We start from the raw sequence: 22,102 nt of genomic DNA on the forward strand, positions 1-22,102 counted from the left end.
AAAAAGATCCAAAGCCTTATGATTTAACTTTGTGCATAAAACACGTAAAACAACATACCGTCTATGTAAGCAACTGACCTCGATGCCGGGATCAACCATAGCTATTACTGTTACGTCAACCAGTGAAAAACTGCAACAAAATAAGTACAAAGTAATATTGACAAATTCTGTTTAATATTGTATGATACTCTTATCTTAAAATACAGTCTTTTCTGAGGTAGACTATTACAGTTCAAGAACATAATTATTTGTTTGTTTTTTTAAACAGACATCAAAAAAAAGACATGAAATAAATACTTTCATGTACAATATGCCGCAAAAATGAGGTAGAAATGGTTACAGAAAATGTACAATAACCAAGAACAAAGTTACTGTGATAACAGATCCAAATGTACAAAATAAAAGCTTGTTTTGTTGGACAAACTGTGAGAAGTACAGGGGACAGGCAATCAAAAGGTTTTTTAAATTTATGTAATTACCAAATGAATTATTGCTTGCAGTTCCAGCACAATGCTGATGGGCCAGGGGTTGTTCTGCAAGTTGTAAAAAGTGTTTTTTTGAATTTCCAAGACAGCAATCAGTTTAGTCAGTGGGGGCTGTATAGCATGACTGAAGCTACCAACTGGAAGGGAGGTCTGCACTGTGCTATAGGATTGCTGGACATCAATCAGACCCCTTCCACTCCAGAGGAATCGGTATAAGGAGAGGGGAAGGGGGTGGGGAGAAGATGCAACGCCACATGGCCACTGGGTTTTGTGGCCAGGGGGCAATCCAATCTAGTGAGATTGCATCGGGGAGTGAGAAAACCAGAAAAAAAAGAAAAAGAGTGATGAAGGTGGGAGAGACGGAGAGAGAAGGACGGTAGGAAATATTACATCATTATGTTTATACCTCCTCAGGACCATGGCAACAGCCTAATGCACACAACCTCTGCTGCTGCAGCAGACTAGAGACTTGGGTTTTTACCGCTTATTAAAACAACCACAGAGCTGCTGGAAAAGGGGAGATTGCTTTGGATTGTCTACATGTTGGGTTCTTCCACAATATGTACACATCAGCTGTGAATTTTCATACTTTGGGATTTGTTAAAAGCTACACATACTTCTCAAAACTCGTCTTTTTGGATGGCATCTTGTGCTTCGTCGTGGGTGATTGTGTTTATTGTATTTACAGTTTCAAGTGATGTTACGCAGCAGTGAAATTATAACGCAGACATGCATATGCAGGATGTGTAAACACTAGAAATCAGATTTTTACAAGCAGTTTGTCCAACAAAAAAGGAATATTTTTTTCTGTATTCTACATAGCATTTCTTCAACACAATCGTCACTTCACCATAAACTACAATAAAAATAAAGGTTAAAAGAACAGAAAAAAAAATGTATATATTCATATATAATAATACATGGATTTATGGCATCAAAAATCCTTTGAAATACCTGAATTACATTCAATGTTACTCTTTGTAGCAGATTCAAGTTTCTCTCCCGAGGTAAAAGCCTCGTTGAAGTGGGTATTACAAGACCGTCAGGTTTCTCCTCGCACCTTTATCTCACGCTCCGCCACTCTCTACTAAGACCCTACGATTACATACATTCTTTATTTCATATTTCTGAGGTAAAATTCTTCCTGAGCATTTCAAACATGACTACATACTACAAAAAAAAAAAAAGAAAGAAAGAAAAAGCAGTAAGTGAAATCGAAAAAACAGACATGCTGAAGGAGAAGCTGGGTGTGCAGGTGGATTAATGTGGCTCTAATTGAAGATATCGAGGGAAACTGGACTTAAGGCGGAATGTGAATAATACAAAATTAAGTATGTGATCTTTAACATGACAGGAAATTAAAGATGCAGAATAGTAAGGAGAAGCTGCTGTTTCATGATTTGGTAACAAGCTGTCAACATCAATACACCGATTTGAAGAACCAGCCCATTTGGAGAAATTTGAGAGTACTGCTGCTTTTGTATTTGGTTTAACAAGTTTTTTGGTCAAAACTGTGGTTTGCTGAAATGTTGCAGATCCCAAGCCCTTTGCACTGAATGATTAGTGGCAATTCAATGAGTAAATCAACATTTGGAAAGCATGGAAGTGGACTGGTAATAAATAGGATCCTGAGAGTAGCAGCCAAAGGGGAGGGGGGGAGGGATTTTCCAAACCCTGATTATCCATAAGCTTGGACCGCTTCACCTTGCAACAAATAATTGATTTTGTCCTGGACCCAGGCTAATCAGGATCTCTGAGTCATAAAATAGCTATCTGGTTTCCCATTGGCCAAACTACTAATACACTTTAACAAGCCCCATCCTTATTTTCTTTGGGAAAAACAAAATATTGCGGGTATTTACAGCAAAACAAAAACAGCACATCATTGCATGCTTCTGCCAGTGAAACAACCTTGTCATCTCTCCCATATTTGTGAGCTTCTCTGGCTCTTTTGGCTGTATAATCTGTAAGTAATTACAAAAAACAAAAACATTCCAAAGGCTTTCTATGCCGATGCAGAGACAGGGTCATAATGCAGTCCGAGTACTGTGACTGGCTGCTTTCTCAGTGGCTATACATCTTGCTCCACTCTACACAAGTGTCCAGTTCCTTTGCGGTGGTGTGTGGCCGCACCTTGCAGAAGGCATTCTCGAAGTCTGTAAAGTCGGGTGGTTTGCTGGACGTGGTGAGGCCGTGCATGGCTCCAGTTGAGGAGGATGCTGAGGAGAGCACCTGCTGGCTGAGCTGCAGCAGCTCGCGCACAGTGAAGCCCTCCGTGCGCTGCAGCACACCGTTCAGCTCCCTCTCGCTCAGGCTGAAGCCCTGGGGCGACAGCGCCTGCAGCAGCACCTCTCTGCGCATAGCCACATCTGGTAGGCCGACGTGGTATCGCTTGGCAAAGCTCCGATGGACAGCATCTTGCAGCAGATCTGGCCTTCCAGTGGCGCATATGAGAATCACCAGACCTGTGGTCCCCACCTGAGCTTTCTCCAGGGTGTTCAGCAGTACCTGCCTCAGGCCCTCCTCTTCCATGGCTTCCACCTGACTAAGTAGCACAACTGAGGGTTGCCGTGCCCCCGCCACCTGCAAAAGAGACCCCAGAATGTGTTCTGCCTCAGGCTTCCCTTTAGAGGCCAGCATGGTTCCACTCAAACGGTAGAAGGAGGCCCCTAACTGTGAAGCCAGTGAGCGAGTCAGTGTCGTCTTACCCCCTCCTCTGGGGCCGAACAGCAGGACGGTTCTTGGTGGCTGCACCACTGGACTTGGCCTCAACACGGGCCACATCAAGTCCTCCTCCAGGGCAGCTTTGACATGTGTGAGTCCAGCCAGCTCACCCCAGCCCAATGCGGGGATGCAGTCCAATAACTCCCCATTGATGAGGTCTAACAGTCGCGGGTCTGGACTCTTCATAGCCTCAGCAGTTGGAGCACATAATGGAGGGTGTTTGACAGCCTGGGAATGCTGCTGCTGCTGCTGCTGCTGCTGGGTGAATCCCTGTTCTGTCATGCCATTCTCCCCCGTCATGCCTGTTGGAGGGCTGTACTGCCCTGCCGTCCCAAACTGAGGAGACACCAAGGGCTGAGAGGAGGGCTTACTGGGCTTGAAGGTCTGAGGGTCTGTGCTGCCTGAACTACTGAAGCCATTTCCATGGCAATCCGTTTTATCATTCACACTGTAGGGTGAGTTTCCCCCAGCCTTCACAGGGTCATAGCTGTATTTCCTGTACCGCGACCGGTCCCCACTCTCATCATCTTCAACACCCATCTCAAAAGCTTTTCTTTTCAATGTCCCTCCAGATTCAGACGTCCCAAGGCTCGTGCTCTGGTAACTATAGCTGCCTCCTACCACAGTGGGCCTTGAGGGAACAGGGGTAGGGGCCGGTAGACCTGAGGGGAGGTAAGTCGAAGAGGGGTGGCTGTAGCCAGGAGCAAGGCTGGTCTGAGGAGGGTATGTGCTGGGGGGGTAGTTGTAGACTGGCGTGGCAGGGCTATAGCTGGGCACAAGAGTGGGAGTGGACTGGAGAGTGTGGAGGGAGGCAGGGGGAAGTGCTGCGTTAGGTTGCGGACAAAAACCTGAGGAAAGATAGGTGCCATTGTAGCGAGAGGGGTACTCAGTGGACCCACTGCAGGAGCTGCTACCACTGTAACCTGAGTCTGAAAGGTTACTGTTCAATACTGACACGCTGCCAATCCCCGGAGGGCCCGTGGACGTGGCGGCAGTCTTGGACCCCGAAAGGCCGTCATGGCCTCCAGGAGGCCCCAGGGGATAGGAGGCTTCAGTGCTGTGCGTCAGTGCCCAAGGCTCCAGCTCAGTCTTTTGGTTATTTAGGCTCCCAAAGGCCCCCGACTCTGGATAGGTGCCCACGGCAGAAGGCCGGTCATATGGCGAGTCCAGCACGCCGGCATACTTCTCAGCATAGCGCTTCAATAAGTTGGAGGCTGTAAGGGCAGAGATGTCGTCATTGGCCCAGGCGTAGTTGTAGGAGCTGCGGCTACGGCCAGAGTAGAATTCTGACTTGTGGGCAGGAGAGGAGGTGGTGGAGGAGACGTCCAGGTGCTGCTCAGGCCACTGGCTGAGGGGCTGGGCATGCTCTGGGTTCCAGTGCATCTTTAACAGGCCTGATAGAAACAAACAAAAAATAGTAAATAAAACAAGTTATATTTTTCTTCTAATTAAACTTGCATCAGAAAAAAAGTTATCAGTCATTACACTTTAAATTTAGACAGGAAAGCCTGAACTGTGCACCTTATTAGTCATCATATAAGTTAATCTATGGCCATGTTTTTCTCCACAGTATGTTTTTATGGGCATCTGGGTGCAGTAAACGTAAAGACTTTCCATGATATTAACCATGGTTATATGTAACACAGAAAGAAAAAGTCACAATGCCTAAAATTCAGTTTTTAATTTTAATTTTTAATTTGTGGGCAAACTGGGGGGCGGGGCTAGAAGGGGAAAGCTGATCAGTGGGTTGGATGTGTTGTTTCGCACTTTCCCAGCTCATGTTGGCGTAGCGATAAGATCCCACTACTATTGCCTGTACTGCTAGCATCTGCAGATCTCCCAGAGGAGCTATTGTTATCTCCCTGTGCATGTTGCTCTGAATGCCTGCTCTCTTCGCCCTGCCCCCCCATGTACCACCCACCAATCCACCCACCCACCGTACACCAGAGCTCCAAAGGCCCAGTGGCCGGCTGGACACGGGGAGGGGAGAAAGGGAGAAATGAAGGAGGGTGTGTGTGTGTGTGTGGACAGTGGTGTGGAGAGAGTGAGAAAGAAAGCAAGAAAGAAAGGGGGGTGGGTGGGTTTGGAAATGCAGCATAGTGTGCTATTCATCAGCACAGTCTCCTATGGAACATTGGGAAAGTGGAATGCCTGTTCCTCTGGCTGACTTCAGCAGTGGTCGTGGTCTAATTGATCATCGCTGAGTTAACAGGACAGAGAAGAGCAAGAAAAAAAATCTGTTTTTCATGTCTCCCCTCATGCAACGGATGTAATTAACAATAGTTTAAAAGCTGGTTTACAAAAAAAAAAAAAAAAAAAAAAAAAAAAAAAAAAAAAAAAAAGCCTCTGCCAGTATTTATAGTCTGCATGTGTACAGCTGCAATTAAAAAAAAACTTCTGCATTGATTAAAGTCTCCTGATTCCAAGTAGCTTGTAGAGAAGACATAACCAGTCTAGCTTGGTTTGTGTGCATGTTTAGCCAGTTAAACTGGAATCTGGGTTTAAATGAAGACCTTGCCACATGTATGTACTTCTGAAATCTCTGTAATTTTAAAGCTTTTGGAAACATGTTTTTGTTTTTGCAGCTAGCGATCACAATCTTATAATTATAGGATTGTTCATTTCATGAAGAGGAGTGCTGCATCTTGCTGAGGCATTAGCTTGACATTCCACACATAGCTTGGCATTACTGAACTGTCATGATTTACCCCAAGGTGAAGACTACTTCAGTCACAAACCGGGAGGTAAAAAAGGAATATGGCGAAAGTCATCATTGCTGCCGTCTCTGCCTTTCCTTCAGCGGACGCCTGATGATTCATTATTCATGGCCGTCTGTGCGTGTGGAGCCAGGACTCTTATTGCCATTTAAATCAAAGCTCAATATCCACAGCCCAAGATTAGAAGCTGCTGCTCTCTTGGTCTCTAGCTCACTCCCAAACTTTGGCCTCTCTCCTTACCCAATTTCCAAACCTCCGCGTGTGTGTTTTCAGATTACGCCTGTTTATTCAGTCAGATGAGACCGGCAGACCAGATGGCCATTGGATTATCATGTCCTTCATATTCAAATGCACTGCCTTAAGTTCTCAATGGCCAAACCAGTTCAAGCGCTTCCCTAAGCTTCACCCAACCCACAGAGCCTCACACCCACGGCAGCAAGATGTACAAGAACAGTCTTGCACTGTGTTCACTTCTATTTTTAAAAACATGCTGAAGACATTGGCTTGTCCACACCCAGATGACCACTTTTTTATTTTTTGGTCTGACTTGCAGGTCTTTGTCCAGGCTGCAGAAACCATATACATGTCCTGCAGGCCCTTCCCATCTGCAGCCCAACCAGTTTGTGAGCAGCCCCAATAATGGGGCCTGTGTGTGACAGAGATGGATGAGAGCCCAGGGGAGCTCATAAAACCTGCAGTGGGGAGGGAGGGATGGTAAAGGAAGGGATGGAGGCAGGGAGGGGAAAGAGTGGACAGCAGGCACTTCGTCCTTTCTAAGCAGACTTGCGCAGACATTAGAGGACTCAGTGAGGCGGGCTAACTGCTGTCCCCTCCATCATTAGAGTAGTTCTAATACAGGATGGTACACTACCCTGCTGACCGGAGTAATGACCAGCTGCCCGTAACTGAAAAACCAATTCACTGTTAAATCTGAGCGTTATTATAATTCTTCCACAGAGCGATGCGAGTGATCATTCACCCCTGATGAAAACAGCGGGGTTGCTGAGCAGTTTAGCGTCCCATGCAATTAGATCTTTCCCGGTGCTGGATTGTGGTCTTAGTATGAGGAGTAGTAGCACTCCACAATGAACTGAGCGAGCGCTAATCTACACTTCTGCTTAAATCAGAGCCATCACGCAGATTAATTCACTGGAGGGAAGGGAAGAAACCTAAGATTAGAAGTAGGAAATCAGGGCAATGTGGACATAGTGTGGATAGCAGTGCAATCATTAGATTAACTTCAATACATGCTTTAATGCGATGCGAGGTTGTGACATAGAAGCATTAGCGCTGCTAATGCAATCACTAAATGTTGTAATCCATTTGCAAGTAACACTGATGAGTTGATATTTTTATTTATGCGCCACCATCCCCTGGACTCAGTATCATATAAAAGAGGACTTTTATGACTTGAATGTTTACAAATATGAATCCAATACAATTGAAGCTTTTCTTCATGCTAAGAATACAAAGTAAAGCTCCTCTGTGATCTAGATACAAAGTGTGTAATGTTTTCTCTTTTATCACTTACACTGTTAAATTTAAAGTGAATAAAAATCACTTGCAATGACCAAGTTAAATATACACAGATAATGACATGGCTCTTCTATTGACCGAGTGCGACTGAGTGTGGGGAGGTTGATAAGAACCTTCTGCGTATGCATATAAAACTTCCCACTGTTTGTGTGTGTTCTTGGCCCCAGGAGAGACAGATGTTCTGCTGACCGCCTTACTGTCTGTGCGGCCATTGTGGCGGACGACCATCCAGCAGACGTGCGCGGATCGGACAATCCAGTTGGCCCTGAGACAAAGCCTAAAGGATCCTATTGTCAGGGCCCTGTCTAATTATGGAAATCTTATTAATCTATTCAGCAGCAGTCTACTGACAGCTTTTGTGTCAGCCTGGGATTTATTGAGGAACTTGTGTGAGCTGCATCCCATTGTAGGAGTGTGTGTGATGAAGACAGTGGAACAGCTCACTTCAGCAGAGACCAGCTTTCCTTTGAGGAGGCCCTAAAATTAAAATTAGACTACTTATGCCAAACGGGGGGAGCGTGTGGGGAGTGCTGTGATTTCTGCCCTCAAATGCTCAGATCTGCCACCTGCAAAGTCACAGAGTCTCCTGTTGACTGGCTGAAACTGAAGTAGCTCGTGGCCCATAAAGGCTGGTATTGCTCTCGACTGCGTTGTGGTTTCCTATAAAATAAGTATCAGTGAGTGAGGCGAAACGTTATCTTGGCTGGAAGCCCCGAGACGGAGGGCTCCAGTGCCATTTCACAGCTCCCCTGAGGTTGCTGCTCCCCCCCCACCTCTTCTTCTCCATTCCCGGCACTTTTGTTTTCCCGGCCTCGAGAAACAAAACGGACACGGATGCAACAAGCCTTCTGGGACAGTGGGCTATTAAACCGCGCCGACTGCGAAGAGGCCGCTTGTAAACAAGAGAGCTTTGGATCAATTTAATCTGGGATATATTCAGAGTTCAGCTCCACCCCATCCACAGACCAGAAAATACATAAATACATCTACACAACACCTCCACTCTGTTGGAAAAAAGTTAATGCATTTGTTACATTGTTCCTAATATTTTATTTATTAACAATAAAAGCTAAGCTGATAGAAATGATTGCTTAACTAAACTTAAAATTTGCAGTCTTAGAAATATAAAGAGTTACCCTCCAAGTCTGGCCAGCTATTCTACCTGAAAGTAAAATATACTGGTGGGGAAAAAAAATTCTCAACATGAAAAAGTAGACTTAATGCCTAAAACAAAATTCTTTCAATACCTCTGAACAAAAAGTTGCAGAGAGCACAGTGTCAAATTGTTTTGAGAATGCTGCTCCGGCTGTTCTGGCAGTGTGTCAGGAATTCAATTGAGACAACGTCTCAGAAAACAGCCACTTTAAAAGGGAGAAGAAAAAAAGCTTAAAAGGGGGCGCAGTCACAAAGCAGCACACACCGATATTGCAAAAGGGGAATGAAAGTGGAGAAGGGCAAAGTGTGACGGGCGTTGTGTTTGTGCTGATAAATCACAAAGTTGATGTTCCAATGACCGCATCAGTCGGGACGTGTACAGCGAGCACAACCTGATCGATGAGTTATTGGATGAAACTCACGCTTGGCACTTATAAATATGTAAGACAAACTTTTTCCCTTTGTCGTCTGAAATCTTTAAACACAACTGCTCATTTTAAAAACCTAACGCACAGCTTTGAATACGAAATCCCACAAATGATCATCAGTTTAGCGTGCAAACCACGAAGCCACTGAAAATCTCATGTATGTATGTTATCTTGATTTGCTGTTTCAAGCCCCTGAAGTCCTCTGCTCTCAAGTTCACTATGATTTATGATACTAATATCAAGCAGGGCATTCTTTCTAGGCTGTATGCTGCTGCATGTTACCGGTGTGTCGTAAAAACACCAATCCGAGAGACCGGCCACATTTCACAGCCAAGCTGGTGGACAGAGTAGAAAATTGTCTCTGGACGTTTTCACACTTTGGTATGAAATACACATTTTATCAGCCCCTTGCACAGTTCGGACCTGAAGACGATGATAAAAGATAATAAATTCCTGCCATAAATGTTGGATTATTTCGTACGACACTCGTGTTACGCCGTGTCGAGTCACCCTGTGCATTATTACCCCACAGTCGCAGAGGAGCCTCTGTGATTGTGTGGGGTATTGCCAAAAAGCTGTTAAAGGTCGGCTCTTGAGACCCTCGTCAACCCACTTTAAAACGGGGATAATGCGCACCCCGACCAGCGGGGATCATCATATATCAGGCATGCATAATTGGAGATTGCTGAGGAAAATTATTATAAATCTAATTCTCAGTCGCAGGCCTGCTATCACTCAAATGAAACACAATCCCGCGCTCGGCCTCTCGCCGCATCTGGCTCATATGCTCCCTCTTCATGTCCCTAAAAAGATGTAATAACAGAAGAGAGCGGGAGCTCTGTTGGGGAGTTTTCACACCTGCTGCCCAGAGCGCGAGCAGACGCAGCTCTTTTCAAAGACGCCTCACCAGTACACTCCCAGGAGGACAGAGCCCATCTCCTGCAGTGGCATTGAGGGATGTCCTCTGTGTGTGTTTTTTGTGTGGGTGTGTATGTGTCTCCATCTCTATACTTTCATCTTTCTGTGGATAGAGCTATCTGCACTCCATGCATCAGAATGACAGTTTGACTTACTCCTTTTTTTGTTTCACCCTCCTCTGGGATTGTTCCAGGCCAGCTGTCAGAAGAGTTTTTGTCAGCCTGTGAAGCTAATATTACTTCATGAGAGGATAAGGACAAAATGACAAAAGTGTGTGTGTGTTTTCAAACTTAACGATACAATTTTAATACCTCTGTAATGCCACGTAACTAAGATAAGTGACAAAAATAAATATCGATTCAAAATAAAACAAAAGGGTAAATTAGAGGCAGATGAATGTTCTGTGCCATTAACAGTTGCTATTTTAAGCAAAGTGGATGGAGGTGGAGCAGCGGCCTAACTACCTGATGGCATTTTGCTAAACATTGATTAATTGACAAACGTGTTTAGAATTGCTAATGAGAGTGCAGCAAAATGCAAAGTCCCGTCTGAGAGCGAGCGCGCTCATTTTGCACTGCTTTTCTCAGCACTCTCCAAAACTAGAAAGCCTCCAGAATAATTGCTGGATGCGTCACTTCATGCTTGTAATTTTAGAAACAACTCGCCCCATCCCCCGTGCCTGCTAACGCACGTCCACAAATGGCAGCGGTCCGTCCACCCCCCACCCGCCTTCCCTTCAAGAAAAAAAAACAAAAAACAACAACAGGAAAAAAAAAAAAAAAAAAAAACCCACAGGGTCCCTATTTTCTGTGACTACAGGCTGGCTTTAGGTCATTGTGTCCACTAATATATCAAAGAACAGCTGTCCTAAGGCTCTGTGATGACCAATCACCCCTTCCATCTGTCTCACTCACCCAATCTCGCTCCATCTCCTCCTCTTCAGCTCTGTCTTTTCCCTCCAATCTCCTATCTGTGTTTCTCCGCTTCTCCACCTCCCTTATTCCCCCACATTCCCACTGAGCATCTTGCACCCCCCCCCCCCCCCTCCCCTTTTCTGTCCAAATCCCTTGGTCCCTCTGTGCTCTGAGCTTATACTCGCAGCACATGGACAGCTTTGGGATTTGTTGTTTTCTGTTGGTACACACACAAATTAGAGACAGCTCGAGTGACATTCCACAGCCTCTCTTCTTTCTAGCAGAGCTTTTTCTGGACACTAGACTACAAACACCTACAAACACTCGAGACACGACAAATAAAGTATGTTATTTCTCAAGTGTAGTCATTTACTAATTAGCTGTGCCGGTGTGAAAGACGTGTCGCATTGTCGAGCTCTGAATTCTGCTGCCTCAGGAATCCAGTTCAGCGCTGCCACCCGAATGAGCCTCACCACCCTGCTTCTTAATTGGACCCTTAATGGGAGCGGAGGTCTCCTTAATGAGCTGATAAACCCGTAGAGAGACAAACCGCAGAGCCCGTGAACTCACAGGGCCTGGGTTCCTAACCTTCTTTTCTTGTGGACGTAGACGCAAACGCACACAAACACACACACGCACACACTCTGGTGGCTAATTAGAACCCATTCACACCCAAACTAATGATCCTAGCACTTATTCGCACACACTTTAGCAGGCTGTGTGTTTACTCAAGGGCCTCACAGACCTCCTTCTACTGCACCACTCATACCACTCTGCCTACAATAGAGATACGCGCTGGCACGGCCCTCCAACCTCCTCCTTCAGGAGCCGGGATGAGATCTAGTCCTTTTTCCTCCATACAAAAATGCTCCATGACTTGCCGGAGTCATTCACAAAGACACTCACACAAAACATAAAAACAGAACGAGAGAGAAAGGAGAGGGGTCAGTCAGAGGAGAGAGCTATAAAAACTGGCAGATCCGGGCTCTTGTGTGTAGTCGCTCTGGGAGTGTGTGTTTGTGTATATATGTGTGTGCGCATGCATTCTGTTTTAAAAGAAAAGGTATTGCTACACCAGCAGGGGCCCCCAGCAACAAGAGTTAGGGCACTCTTGGGTTGGCGGCCTGGGACTGATTTAAGAGTGTGTTTGAAGTGCAGATTACAGATTCTTTGCACCAAATCCCTCCAGGAGTATCCATGGCCCCTGGAATCTCTCTCAGGTTTCTCCTCAGGTCCGGCCATAGCTGCTCACCCCAGCTTGAAGTATTCTGGACTGGCCGGAGACGGGGACAAGGGCTGAACATGCTAATATAGAATCAGACACCGAATAAATATGACATCCTATTCATTAAGTCGAAGTGGTTCTGTCCCCCCCCCTTTAAACTCTGTGTTGGTGTACCTGTCCTAAGCACATGTCACCTTGTTTGTGTTCATACAAGGGGACTTGACTCAGAACAGAAATGCCAACAGCAGGAGTCAGAAGTAGCACTGGGAAGCAGGAATGCTCCACATTCCCACAAAGGGGATTCCAACATGGAAGTGAGAGTCTTCACATGCACTGCACATACTCAACGTCCTTATCTAAAAGACAGTCCGCTGAGACATCACAATCAAGCACAGGGGCATATTTGTGTGTCACCATTGGTCTGAGAATAAATGGCAAAGCCTACTGACCACTGCTGCACATGCTCATACAATCCCCCGTGTGAACTTTGCATGCACAAATACTAGCAGGCCGCTCTGAAATGAGCTCACCGCTGCAGAAACACTGCAGAACAGAACTGCACCACACATGAAAACCCATCAAGCTGGTGATCTGAGAAGATGAAAAGGATCACAACAGCAAAACACACACAGAGGCACACAAAGCCTAGTACATAATGTACCGGAAGAGTCCTATGAAGGGCCAACAGTGTGTCATCTCCGAAGGTATGCTTACTATTCCACCATCACTTTGTGACATTCTTAGACTCGCTGTCCTTTTCAGCAGCGCCGAGTATAACCACTGAGTGTGGACCCGCAGGTTGCAGGGAGCTGATGGAGTAACCTGCTAAACAGGCCTTTCAAACGCACGGCCAAACTCTGTCTAATTAGGGTTTGAACTATAAACAGCATTTAATCAAAAAAATAAAAAAATTCTGGGAGCTGGCAATAATTCAACCACGAGCCACTTGTGAATGGACATGTTTCAAAACAAAAACGAGAGGTCAGCTACTTATTTGGGCATTTAGAGGGTGAAATTCACCAAAAGCAAACAAACAGCCATGGTTACTGTCAAACATCAGCTCGTGATGCTTTAATCAAACTCTGTTTTCCAGTTTGAATTCACACGCCCACGCGCTCGCCTACACTGCCTCTGCGACCGAAGCCACATTTAAAAACACAATCAAAAGTTCCTACAAACCGTTTTTAAGTAATACTTTTTAAATTGCCCTTTCCGTGTGATTTCTCCTCCTTTTCTTGTAACTGTCAAGCCAATAATGTTCCTTTGAGGCCATTTAAAGAGATGGGAAAAAGGCGCTCTTGAGGCCGAGGCCACGGAGGCAGCCCCATGCTGGCCGGCAAACAATGCCGTTTCGGAGACCCGGAGCACTGGACTCTGACTCAAATGAAACCTGGTGGGAGGGTGCAAAGGGGGAGACGAACACTGGACATGTTAGTTATTAGATCAGCATTGAAGGGAGAATAGAGAGAGGGGAGGAGGAAAAAGCAGAGAAGGCAGGAGGCCGTGTGTGCATGTGCGTGTGTGTGTGTAAGTAAAATGACACTTTGAGGACTGAAGGGTTTCTGTAGCTTAAACCATCAGCCCTCCAACCTCTTCCTCTCCCCATCTGTGTCCTCCGTCTGCTGATGAAACATTCACACAGGGCCAGTGCCCGGGGTTTAGCGTTTCCACAACGCACGTCAAGCGGGAAAGGAAAAAAAAAAGAAAAGGAAAAAACCCCAACAAGTTTCTGATTGCACGATCAACTGTCAATTCTTCCTCTCTGTTTGCAAACTACACGAACACGATGTTCGCTCCTGCGTATTTTTGGAACAGAGACTCATTGATTAAGGCAAAGTCCAAGTCAGTGAATGAGGCCGTTTGGTGTGCAGAGCAGATAGAGAGAAGGGTATAGTGTACTCACTATAAGGGACAATAGGACTCAGCATTCTGTGGAGCTGGTCTCAGTAAGGAGGAAGGCTGTTTTGTGAATGCCAGCTAAGGTTAGTGCCCGTCCGGCTGTAGTCCATCACTGGCATGAGCTTGCACTGACAACAGAACAGCCCTGAGAGAGCGAGAGAGAGAGAAAAAGAGGTGAGGGAGTTACTGGCTGCTGCACTGTGTGTGGACACTCAAACGTCAACCAAAACTTGCAAGGCGAGCTCAAAAGCCAACACGCATCCAAACACATGGATCAGGATTGAACCGGAATTTGATGGAATTATTGACCAACCTGAGAGCCCGATCAGCGTAACACGAACAGAAATCAAACTTATATAAACACAAACACACGCACGCACTCAGTCTACCAAACTGAGGCGCACAAGGGCGTTCATTATAGGCAGGCATTAAGCTGATTGTGAGGCTGCATCCAGCCTCTAAAGAGGGCTTTCTAAATCTGCCTCACAAAAAGACTCATGCATACCATTGCTCTGTGCGCTGGGGCAATAAAGACTGCATTCTTAAGACACAGAGCACTTTTGGAGCCCTACTAACAAAATGCAGGGGAAAGATATTTCCCCATATGGACAAAGTTTCAGCTTTCAAGCTGTCCAAACACATCAGCTTCAGTTGTAAAATGACTTAAAATGTATTTTTAATGTGGAACTCTAAATATAACGAGCTATTGTTTTTGTCTACTTTCAAAGATAAAGCACATTAAATTACACCAAGTCTCTATTTAGGTTGAAAAGTCAAGTTGTGGAAGTCATATTTTGATCACGCACCAATTAAAATCAGCTTAATCTTCTAGTTTTTATTATGCTTTTCTCATCTGGAGCACCTCTCTGAACAAGCCCGTGCAAATAAAATATTTCCATGAATTTTTTTTCCATTGAGCCATTGGGGCCATTAATGCTTTCTGTGAAAACCACATTTGTTTTCTTGAACCACACCTGTAGAATCTACAGTCCATTTATAAGTCAAATATTAAAAGTCATAAATTATATAATCTCAGATATGTAAACCAAGTCTTAAACAACTGTTTTATTTAATGCTCTGTTAATACTTTTGGCAGCAGTCTGTCTGCTTTAAAACAAACCTATTATATACAGATTTACATTCACAAATGTACTGTTCACATAGAAGATAAATTACGCAATGACCACAAGGCTATCTGTGGACACCAACAGGCTGCACGTACAACACAGTATCAGACTACAAACCCACTCTGCTCCGACTGACAGTCAACTTTTACCACTCAGCCCAGAATAACATGCACACTACAGCAGCAAACCACAGTTCCCACTTAAAACAAACACTGCCCTGCATCAGCACAGGTCAGAGCGAGGCTGAAGGGAGAAGGCAGAGATAGCAATTTGAGTTTTCTCAAGGAAATGTCTCATGGTCAGTAGCCAAACAGGAGAGCTGTTTCAACACGCTCAGTTCCCGTCTTCCTCCAACTTCAGCCCGGCCAAGTCAAACAGCAGGGATAGCAGCGGGCTATGACAGCAGATAAACACATAGATGCAGAGAAGACAAGCAGTCTTACCTATTCATGCCTGCATGTCCTCCATCAGATCTGAAAGCGCTAGGATAATCCCTGGAGCAGACCAGACCTGCATGTGCACTGCTATGCTTTTTTCCCCACATATGGGACACAATTCGGCTCTCTCTCTCCCTCCCTCTCTCTCTCCCCCCTCCCTCCCTCTCTTTCTCTCCCTCGTCAGTGACAGAGCGAGCGCTCAGCTCCCCTCCCCCATGGATCTCCCATCCCCCTCTCCCTCCCCTCCTTCTCACTCTTTATGCTAAAAGTATTTAAGTAGGAAGAGAGATAGAGAATAAGGGGAGTGCAGCAGGGAGGGTGGGGGACTGACCAATCATCCTCTGAAGGAGAGCGAGCGTGAAGGTGCTCGCTCATACTGAAACCTGGACACGGAGGACAGCGGAGAGTTTTTATCTGGAGGGAAATGCCCAGGGTAAGTTTGGTTTGACATAGGAGGATTGAGAAAGCTCAACAGCGGTCAAATTGCAGTGAAAACACACCGAGGAGCGAGCTCTTATTTCTTCACTGGCTGACTGAAACAGACACTTGAAAACTGATCCTTGAAAAATGATATTCATCGCTTATTACTAATTAAGAAGAAAGTATTTCTCAAAAGCAGAATAATGCATCTCAGCCTGGTATGAGTGTATTATTATTTTCCATTTTTCAGCCAAGCTCCGAAAAAAAAACAAAAAAACAACATGCCTTCCAAAAATTCCTAAGCTGCCACACCCACACAACATCTTGTATGTAACACGAGGAAGACAATGTGGTTCAGCAAGCAGCCAGCTTGGAGGTATTTACTGATCAACGGCTACATTAGCCATACACCCACATCCCAGAAGACTTGTCTCCACAAAGCCCTGATGCATGACCATCACACCATACTTCACCATTCAGCACATCGCCACAGATAAGGTGACCGCGTGAACAAATGTTCAGATGAGTAGAGCCAGAAACAGAAATAGCTCAATAAACTTTGACCTTAGTATAACAGATTGGATTTATTATGGACAAATTAATGCAAGACTACAGCTGGAAACATCTATCGAGCAATGGTCGCCACCGATACAAGCAATAAACGCAATAAGCGGATCTCTACACATCTCCTGCACTTCTTTTCTCTGTATTGTTGTAGTTTATTTCTTTTATGTTTGCATTGCTTAAAAGGTCTTTAATTTATAAATGCAGGCTAAATGGTTGATTGATAGATGTGCATCTTAAATGGAGGTTTAGCATTTGTGAGCCAGAAGGAAGAACAAATGTACAAATTTATTAGATCGCCACCGATTTTAAGGTTTGTGCCACAGCTGCACTAAATTAACAGAACTGGTAAATTACCAGACTCATTTTTAATGTTTTGGTAATTGTTAATCCACCAGTACATACAAGCTCTATAATCAAAAGGGAATTTTAAAGGGTAAATATAGTTACTGTTGTTAGCATGAATTTTCAGATTCACTGTTTAAAAAAAAAAAAAAGTGGGAAAAAAAAAAAAAAAAAAAAAAAACACAGTAAAGCACAGTTTTTTGAATAAGATACCAATTTAAATGTATTGCATATATTGCATTACTGTAGTTTAGCTAGCTAAAATTTGAGTATGTAAACATAAATTCAGTTTATTATTTGCCTAATAAACAAAGTGATTTGTAGTTTAAACAAGTTTTCTTAAGATTTCTAAAATGTGTTTTTTATGACAGGTGGCCCAATACATTTTTTATATGCATATCAAAAGACGTGCGGTTTTCTTGTTTTTGTTTGTTTTTTTTCTTCCTCAATTATGTTATATTATATTATATAAATTGGTTTAAAGGCTTAAAAAGTTAAAGAACTGAATCAAATAGAAAGAAGGCATCACTAACTATAAAGGTGTAGGCTGAAGATTAGAGCTGAACTTTTTACAGAGAATTTCCTAAATGTTTTTTTAACCCTTTTAATTAATAGATTTAAACAAAACAAAGACCAAATAAATGAAAACAAACAATTAACAAAAACTAATATTTTATATATAGAGCGATAATCATACTTCAGTCTTATATTCACCACTAATTTTTAAACCTTTTAAACATTTGAATAGTGAACTACATAGTCTTAATTGTCCCTTTATAACAATTGAAATGTCTGATTAACAAAGACTACTGAGAAATAACATTAAGTGCAATATTACTTCTCTCCAAAAAACATTGGACCATAACAATTCAGTGTTCTGCTGGAAAAAGTTACATCCTAGCCTTTGACACATACTAACCAGACAATTTACAGATCTAAGGATCCTGATAAAGAACCCAATGCCTAAACCCTTCATCAGACCCCTCCCAGATTCCAGTCCGCCAACCATGCAACCCACTGGACGTGCCACAATAGGTCAGGTCTGCTTTGATGACGATAAGGCAGGTGGGATTAATGTCATGGTAGACATTAAAAATATGTTCCACTAATGCTGATTTCAAAAAGCACATTCTACTTATGAGCAGAAATGATAAACCATTTAGAAACTCAGTCGCGTCATCTTTTTTGTAATCAAACATTATTGCAGTGGGACCGCATCTAAGGGGAAGTTGTAAAAAGCATAATCCACTACAATAAAGACGGCAAAGGTCAACACAAAAACGGCAAGAAACAAAAAAAAAAAGAGTAGCTCAGCCTCCTAACTCCCAACTCAGCCCAGCATCTGGGGGCAGGATGCACCAGAAGTGGCCCAATACACAGAAGTCCTACTTGGCACAGGACCCAAAAATCTGTTGCCATTGTCCTGGTTCCAGACACCAGAGTAAACCGCAGAGGTCTTTTGTGTACACCCCAATGTAGTGAAACCTGTGTAAAAGTAGGCAGATGGTTTTAATGTTGTGGCTGAGAAGTGAATATTCCAGTCACTTGTAGCAGAACCAGATGGACTGCTTATAAGTAGCATCAAGGGAGCTACTAAGTAAGTAAACTTGCACAGGTTGGTCTTAAGCCACAACCACAACCTCAAAAGCACAGTCCACTTTTGTCCTTATCCTGGACCAAGGTACCTCCAACAAACACTGATCAGCTTACCTCAAATGCATAGTAGACCTGTCACACCATGAATAGCTCTGAAAGACATCACCAAAATCTTAAACTGAATACAAAATATCACAGAGAGCCAATGAAAACAGGACAGAACTGGTGTCACATGGAGTCTTTTAGAGGGCCGGGTGAAAAGCCTCACAGCAGCATTCTGGACAGTTTTTAAGCAATCAAGGAACAACAAAAAGTTATAATCGAGCCATGTCAAAAATAAATAATGATAATTCCCATTTCAGAACAAGATGATAAAAGCATTATAAGACAGATGTATAAGACAACGAGCATTGTTATCAAAGGTGAACTGATCAAAATCAATGCCCAGATTTCTGACCGTTAGCAGAACAGAAGATGAAACAGGGCCAAGAAAAGGACTGGTGTGACAATAATGACCGTTTTAAGATTTCTGATGCATGTTTGATTAGTTATTTGTTACTCCAATGTTTCGGTTTTTGCGCTTATAGTCAGGTGGTGTTTCATTTACTCCACACACACACACACACACACACACACACACACACACACACACACAGAGCTGCTGGGCTGTTTTTAGCACCACACTGAGGGCCACATGGCCCAGTCATCTCCTCTTGTTACATGGAGCCACTACTCCACTCAAGCTTCAGCACTACACATGTTACAGCACGCCACTCTCTCACACACAGCACGCACCACAAATATTCATATAGAAATTAGCAGACACAGTCGGTGGGCAGGCTGAAAATAGAGAGGGACACTGTGATCACGTTAGGCGTGCATGGACTTTATCATATGACAGCATTAGAGAAAGTGTTTGCCCAGAGGAGGGTGGCTGTAATAATTTATACTGTACTGATGCTATTATAGCTCATTATGTTGTCAAGTGATATAACCGTTTATCACTGGTGAATAATTGCAGTTGATAAAAAACATTATTCTGATGTTACAATTTGCTCCCCGAGTTTAATATTTAAAGTTTAGACAAAAAGAAATATGTGGGATTTCTCATATCAATAAATCCCTCATTGTTAATAAAACCATTAAAGAAAAAAAACAAACCTCTCCAATATTAACTTTAACAGACACATTTTTTGGTTAACGTTGACATTTTTTCCCCTCAGCCCATCTGGTCATTTGTGTTGCCGTGTTCCTTGTTAGGCCGCCTTCTTTTAAAATCATCACGTTGTCAGGGCCTCAGAGTCGTTTTATTGTGTACGGTGTTAAAACCGTACTGGCCTCATTTGAACCATGTGGTTTGAGCTTTTTTAGGAGATGCTCCGGTGGTCAGTGACATGACTTAAATTGGAATGCAGTGCAATAAACCCATAGGACGAAACACAGCAACTCATTAGAGGGGTTACAAAACTTACCACACCCAGGGAGACCCGGTTCAGAACCACAATTAGACTTCTTGATTTTTTCCCTAATATGGGATCCTTAAAAGATTTGGTAATGGTGTCTTTGTGGGGGAGGGCATTAGGTAAGGGTACGGTTGAGTAGGGACGTTGAAAGCAGACAACTGGCGCTCCCTCTATCATACTATTGCCTTATTAGTGCTGAGGCAGCAGTGTGTGGACACAGACAGCATGCTGAGTCCAGCACTACCGCAGCACAAAGACTTCAGGGCCCCAGGACTTGAAGCAAGCCAAAAAACTGAAACAGAGTAACAATGAAACCGAGCAGACATTATCTGCACAGACCACTTCCCCTGTCACAGCAGAGTTTGGCAGGTGCCTCTGCCACAAACATGCGTTGATACACGACAACACACCTGTGACAGTGTTGGCTCTCCACATTTCTCTGAAAACTTTCTGCACAGGAGACAGTAAAGAACATGGGTTACTGTCGGGGCTCTGAGGATTCATCGAAGCCCGGTGGTTGAAGGTTAATGGAAAGATATGAGAGGTAGACAAAAGAGCCGTGGCGAATGAAATTACTCCTGAATGGACAAAGGGTACAGGTCAACACGCTAGTGTTTGACCTCATACGCCAGCTCAACACCTCCATTCAGCAGGTTGTTCACCCCGATGATGAACTGTGGGAGCAGGTCAGCCTTTTCACATTGAGCCAAACCGTTGAATCAGGCTTATATTTAATTTGGTTAAATGAAAATCTGCATGCAGAGCAGCCCCGCAGGGTGATTAGCTAAGCATGTCACACTTATCAGCTGCATGGACAGAAATCAGCACTTGACACAAAGTCAGTCAAAGTTGCAGTTTCACTGTGAGCATTCTGCAGGTGAGACATGGTGAGACAACGCCTCAAAGCGGACATGATCAAGGAATTATGTGGAGTGGGTACATTCAACCACTCACCTTACATTACCCACCACAGTCCAAAAATATAATTAAACAATGTAAAAAAAAAAACCAAAAAAAAAAAAAAAAAAACCCCAAAACAAACAAAAACAAAATCTATGCTGGTGTTAATATCAGAGACAGTTACCAGTGATATCTTTCTTTTTCTGGCTATTCCTGACCCAAACATGACAGGCAGCTTCAACATGTTAGTAAGTACTGTTGAATAACCTCTTTAAGAATGACACCACTCAACTTGTTTCCTAAAACATGTTTTTCAGCTGTTATTGAGAAAATTCAGCAAACTTCAGACAAAGCTGAAGTCAGACCTTTAACCAAAGTCTCATTCATAGTTCTTCACCATTTCAAAGACCTACCTACACTGACCCGCATGAAGATCACACCAATATTAATTTTTCAATGCGCTGAGGTATTCAGAAAATCTGAAATGTTGGCAATTACTTTCCCACTAGCGTTAACACAGAATCTATAAATGACATTACTAACACTGCAAACAAGCACTGAAGTAAAAGCTAAAGAGGAGCGTGGCTCAGGTGGGTGTGAAAACATTTCAAAAATCCCCTGTGAGCCAAAAGTTTAAGCTTCAGACTTTTATGAACAGTTTTCTGCATGATGTCATTGTCATTAGAGTCAGAATATCTCTAACATAGCACAAAAACCCCACCCACCTACCCTCTGAGGCATCTGTTTGCAAGGGGGAGCCAATCAAAAGAAAGCTGACTTAAAGGGCTGGTGGCCTTAAAGCCTTAAAAAGAACCAAACCTGCTTTTTTTCAGACACAGAATGAACTGAGGAGCTGCAAAACAAAGCAGTGTCTATTTTAAAGCATTTATTATTATCATCATCATCTCCTGTATTCTCCTTCCTGTGGTAGAATTGTAAAGCTGAGAGAGGCTTGTTTGTTTGAGGAAACCAAGAGTTTTTCCAGATACTTTGCAAACGTACATACATATGCTGAGGAGTGTGTATGACAAATGCAGGCGCTTTAAGTATCTACAAATCATCCAAATGTGCATGCGTTTGTGTAGCGATAATCACTTCCAGGCTTACCAAGCTGGCCAATATCATTTCATTAGGGCAGAGGAGCGAGTGCTGAGGCTTTGGCTGAGATTAGGGTGGACAGAGAAACTCTACCCCGACCCCAGTTGTCCTGAAGACGGGGGTGTGGGGGTGAGTCAGTGGGATTATTAGT

At 43.8% G+C, this 22,102-nt stretch overlaps 1 protein-coding gene across 4 annotated transcripts in view; it reads right to left on the reverse strand.

The window, feature by feature from the left end:
* Positions 1 to 528: 528 nt before the first annotated feature.
* fignl2 (fidgetin like 2) overlaps positions 529 to 22,102 on the reverse strand; it is a 46,483-nt gene continuing 24,909 nt past the window's right edge. For 2 of the 4 annotated variants that reach the window (XM_005478115.4, XM_005478114.4), the window contains exon 3: positions 553 to 4,603. In XM_005478115.4, coding sequence (XP_005478172.1) covers positions 2,550 to 4,603 — 2,054 coding nt within the window. In that variant the 3' untranslated portion in view covers positions 553 to 2,549. Of the gene's footprint in view, positions 4,604 to 14,005; positions 14,147 to 15,571; positions 15,713 to 22,102 lie in introns of those variants that run through there. The other 2 variants (XM_005478117.4, XM_005478118.4) reach the window with 2 other exon arrangements.

This window comes from Oreochromis niloticus, linkage group LG20 (genome assembly GCF_001858045.2).
Source record: "Oreochromis niloticus isolate F11D_XX linkage group LG20, O_niloticus_UMD_NMBU, whole genome shotgun sequence".
Lineage (NCBI taxonomy): Eukaryota > Metazoa > Chordata > Actinopteri > Cichliformes > Cichlidae > Oreochromis > Oreochromis niloticus.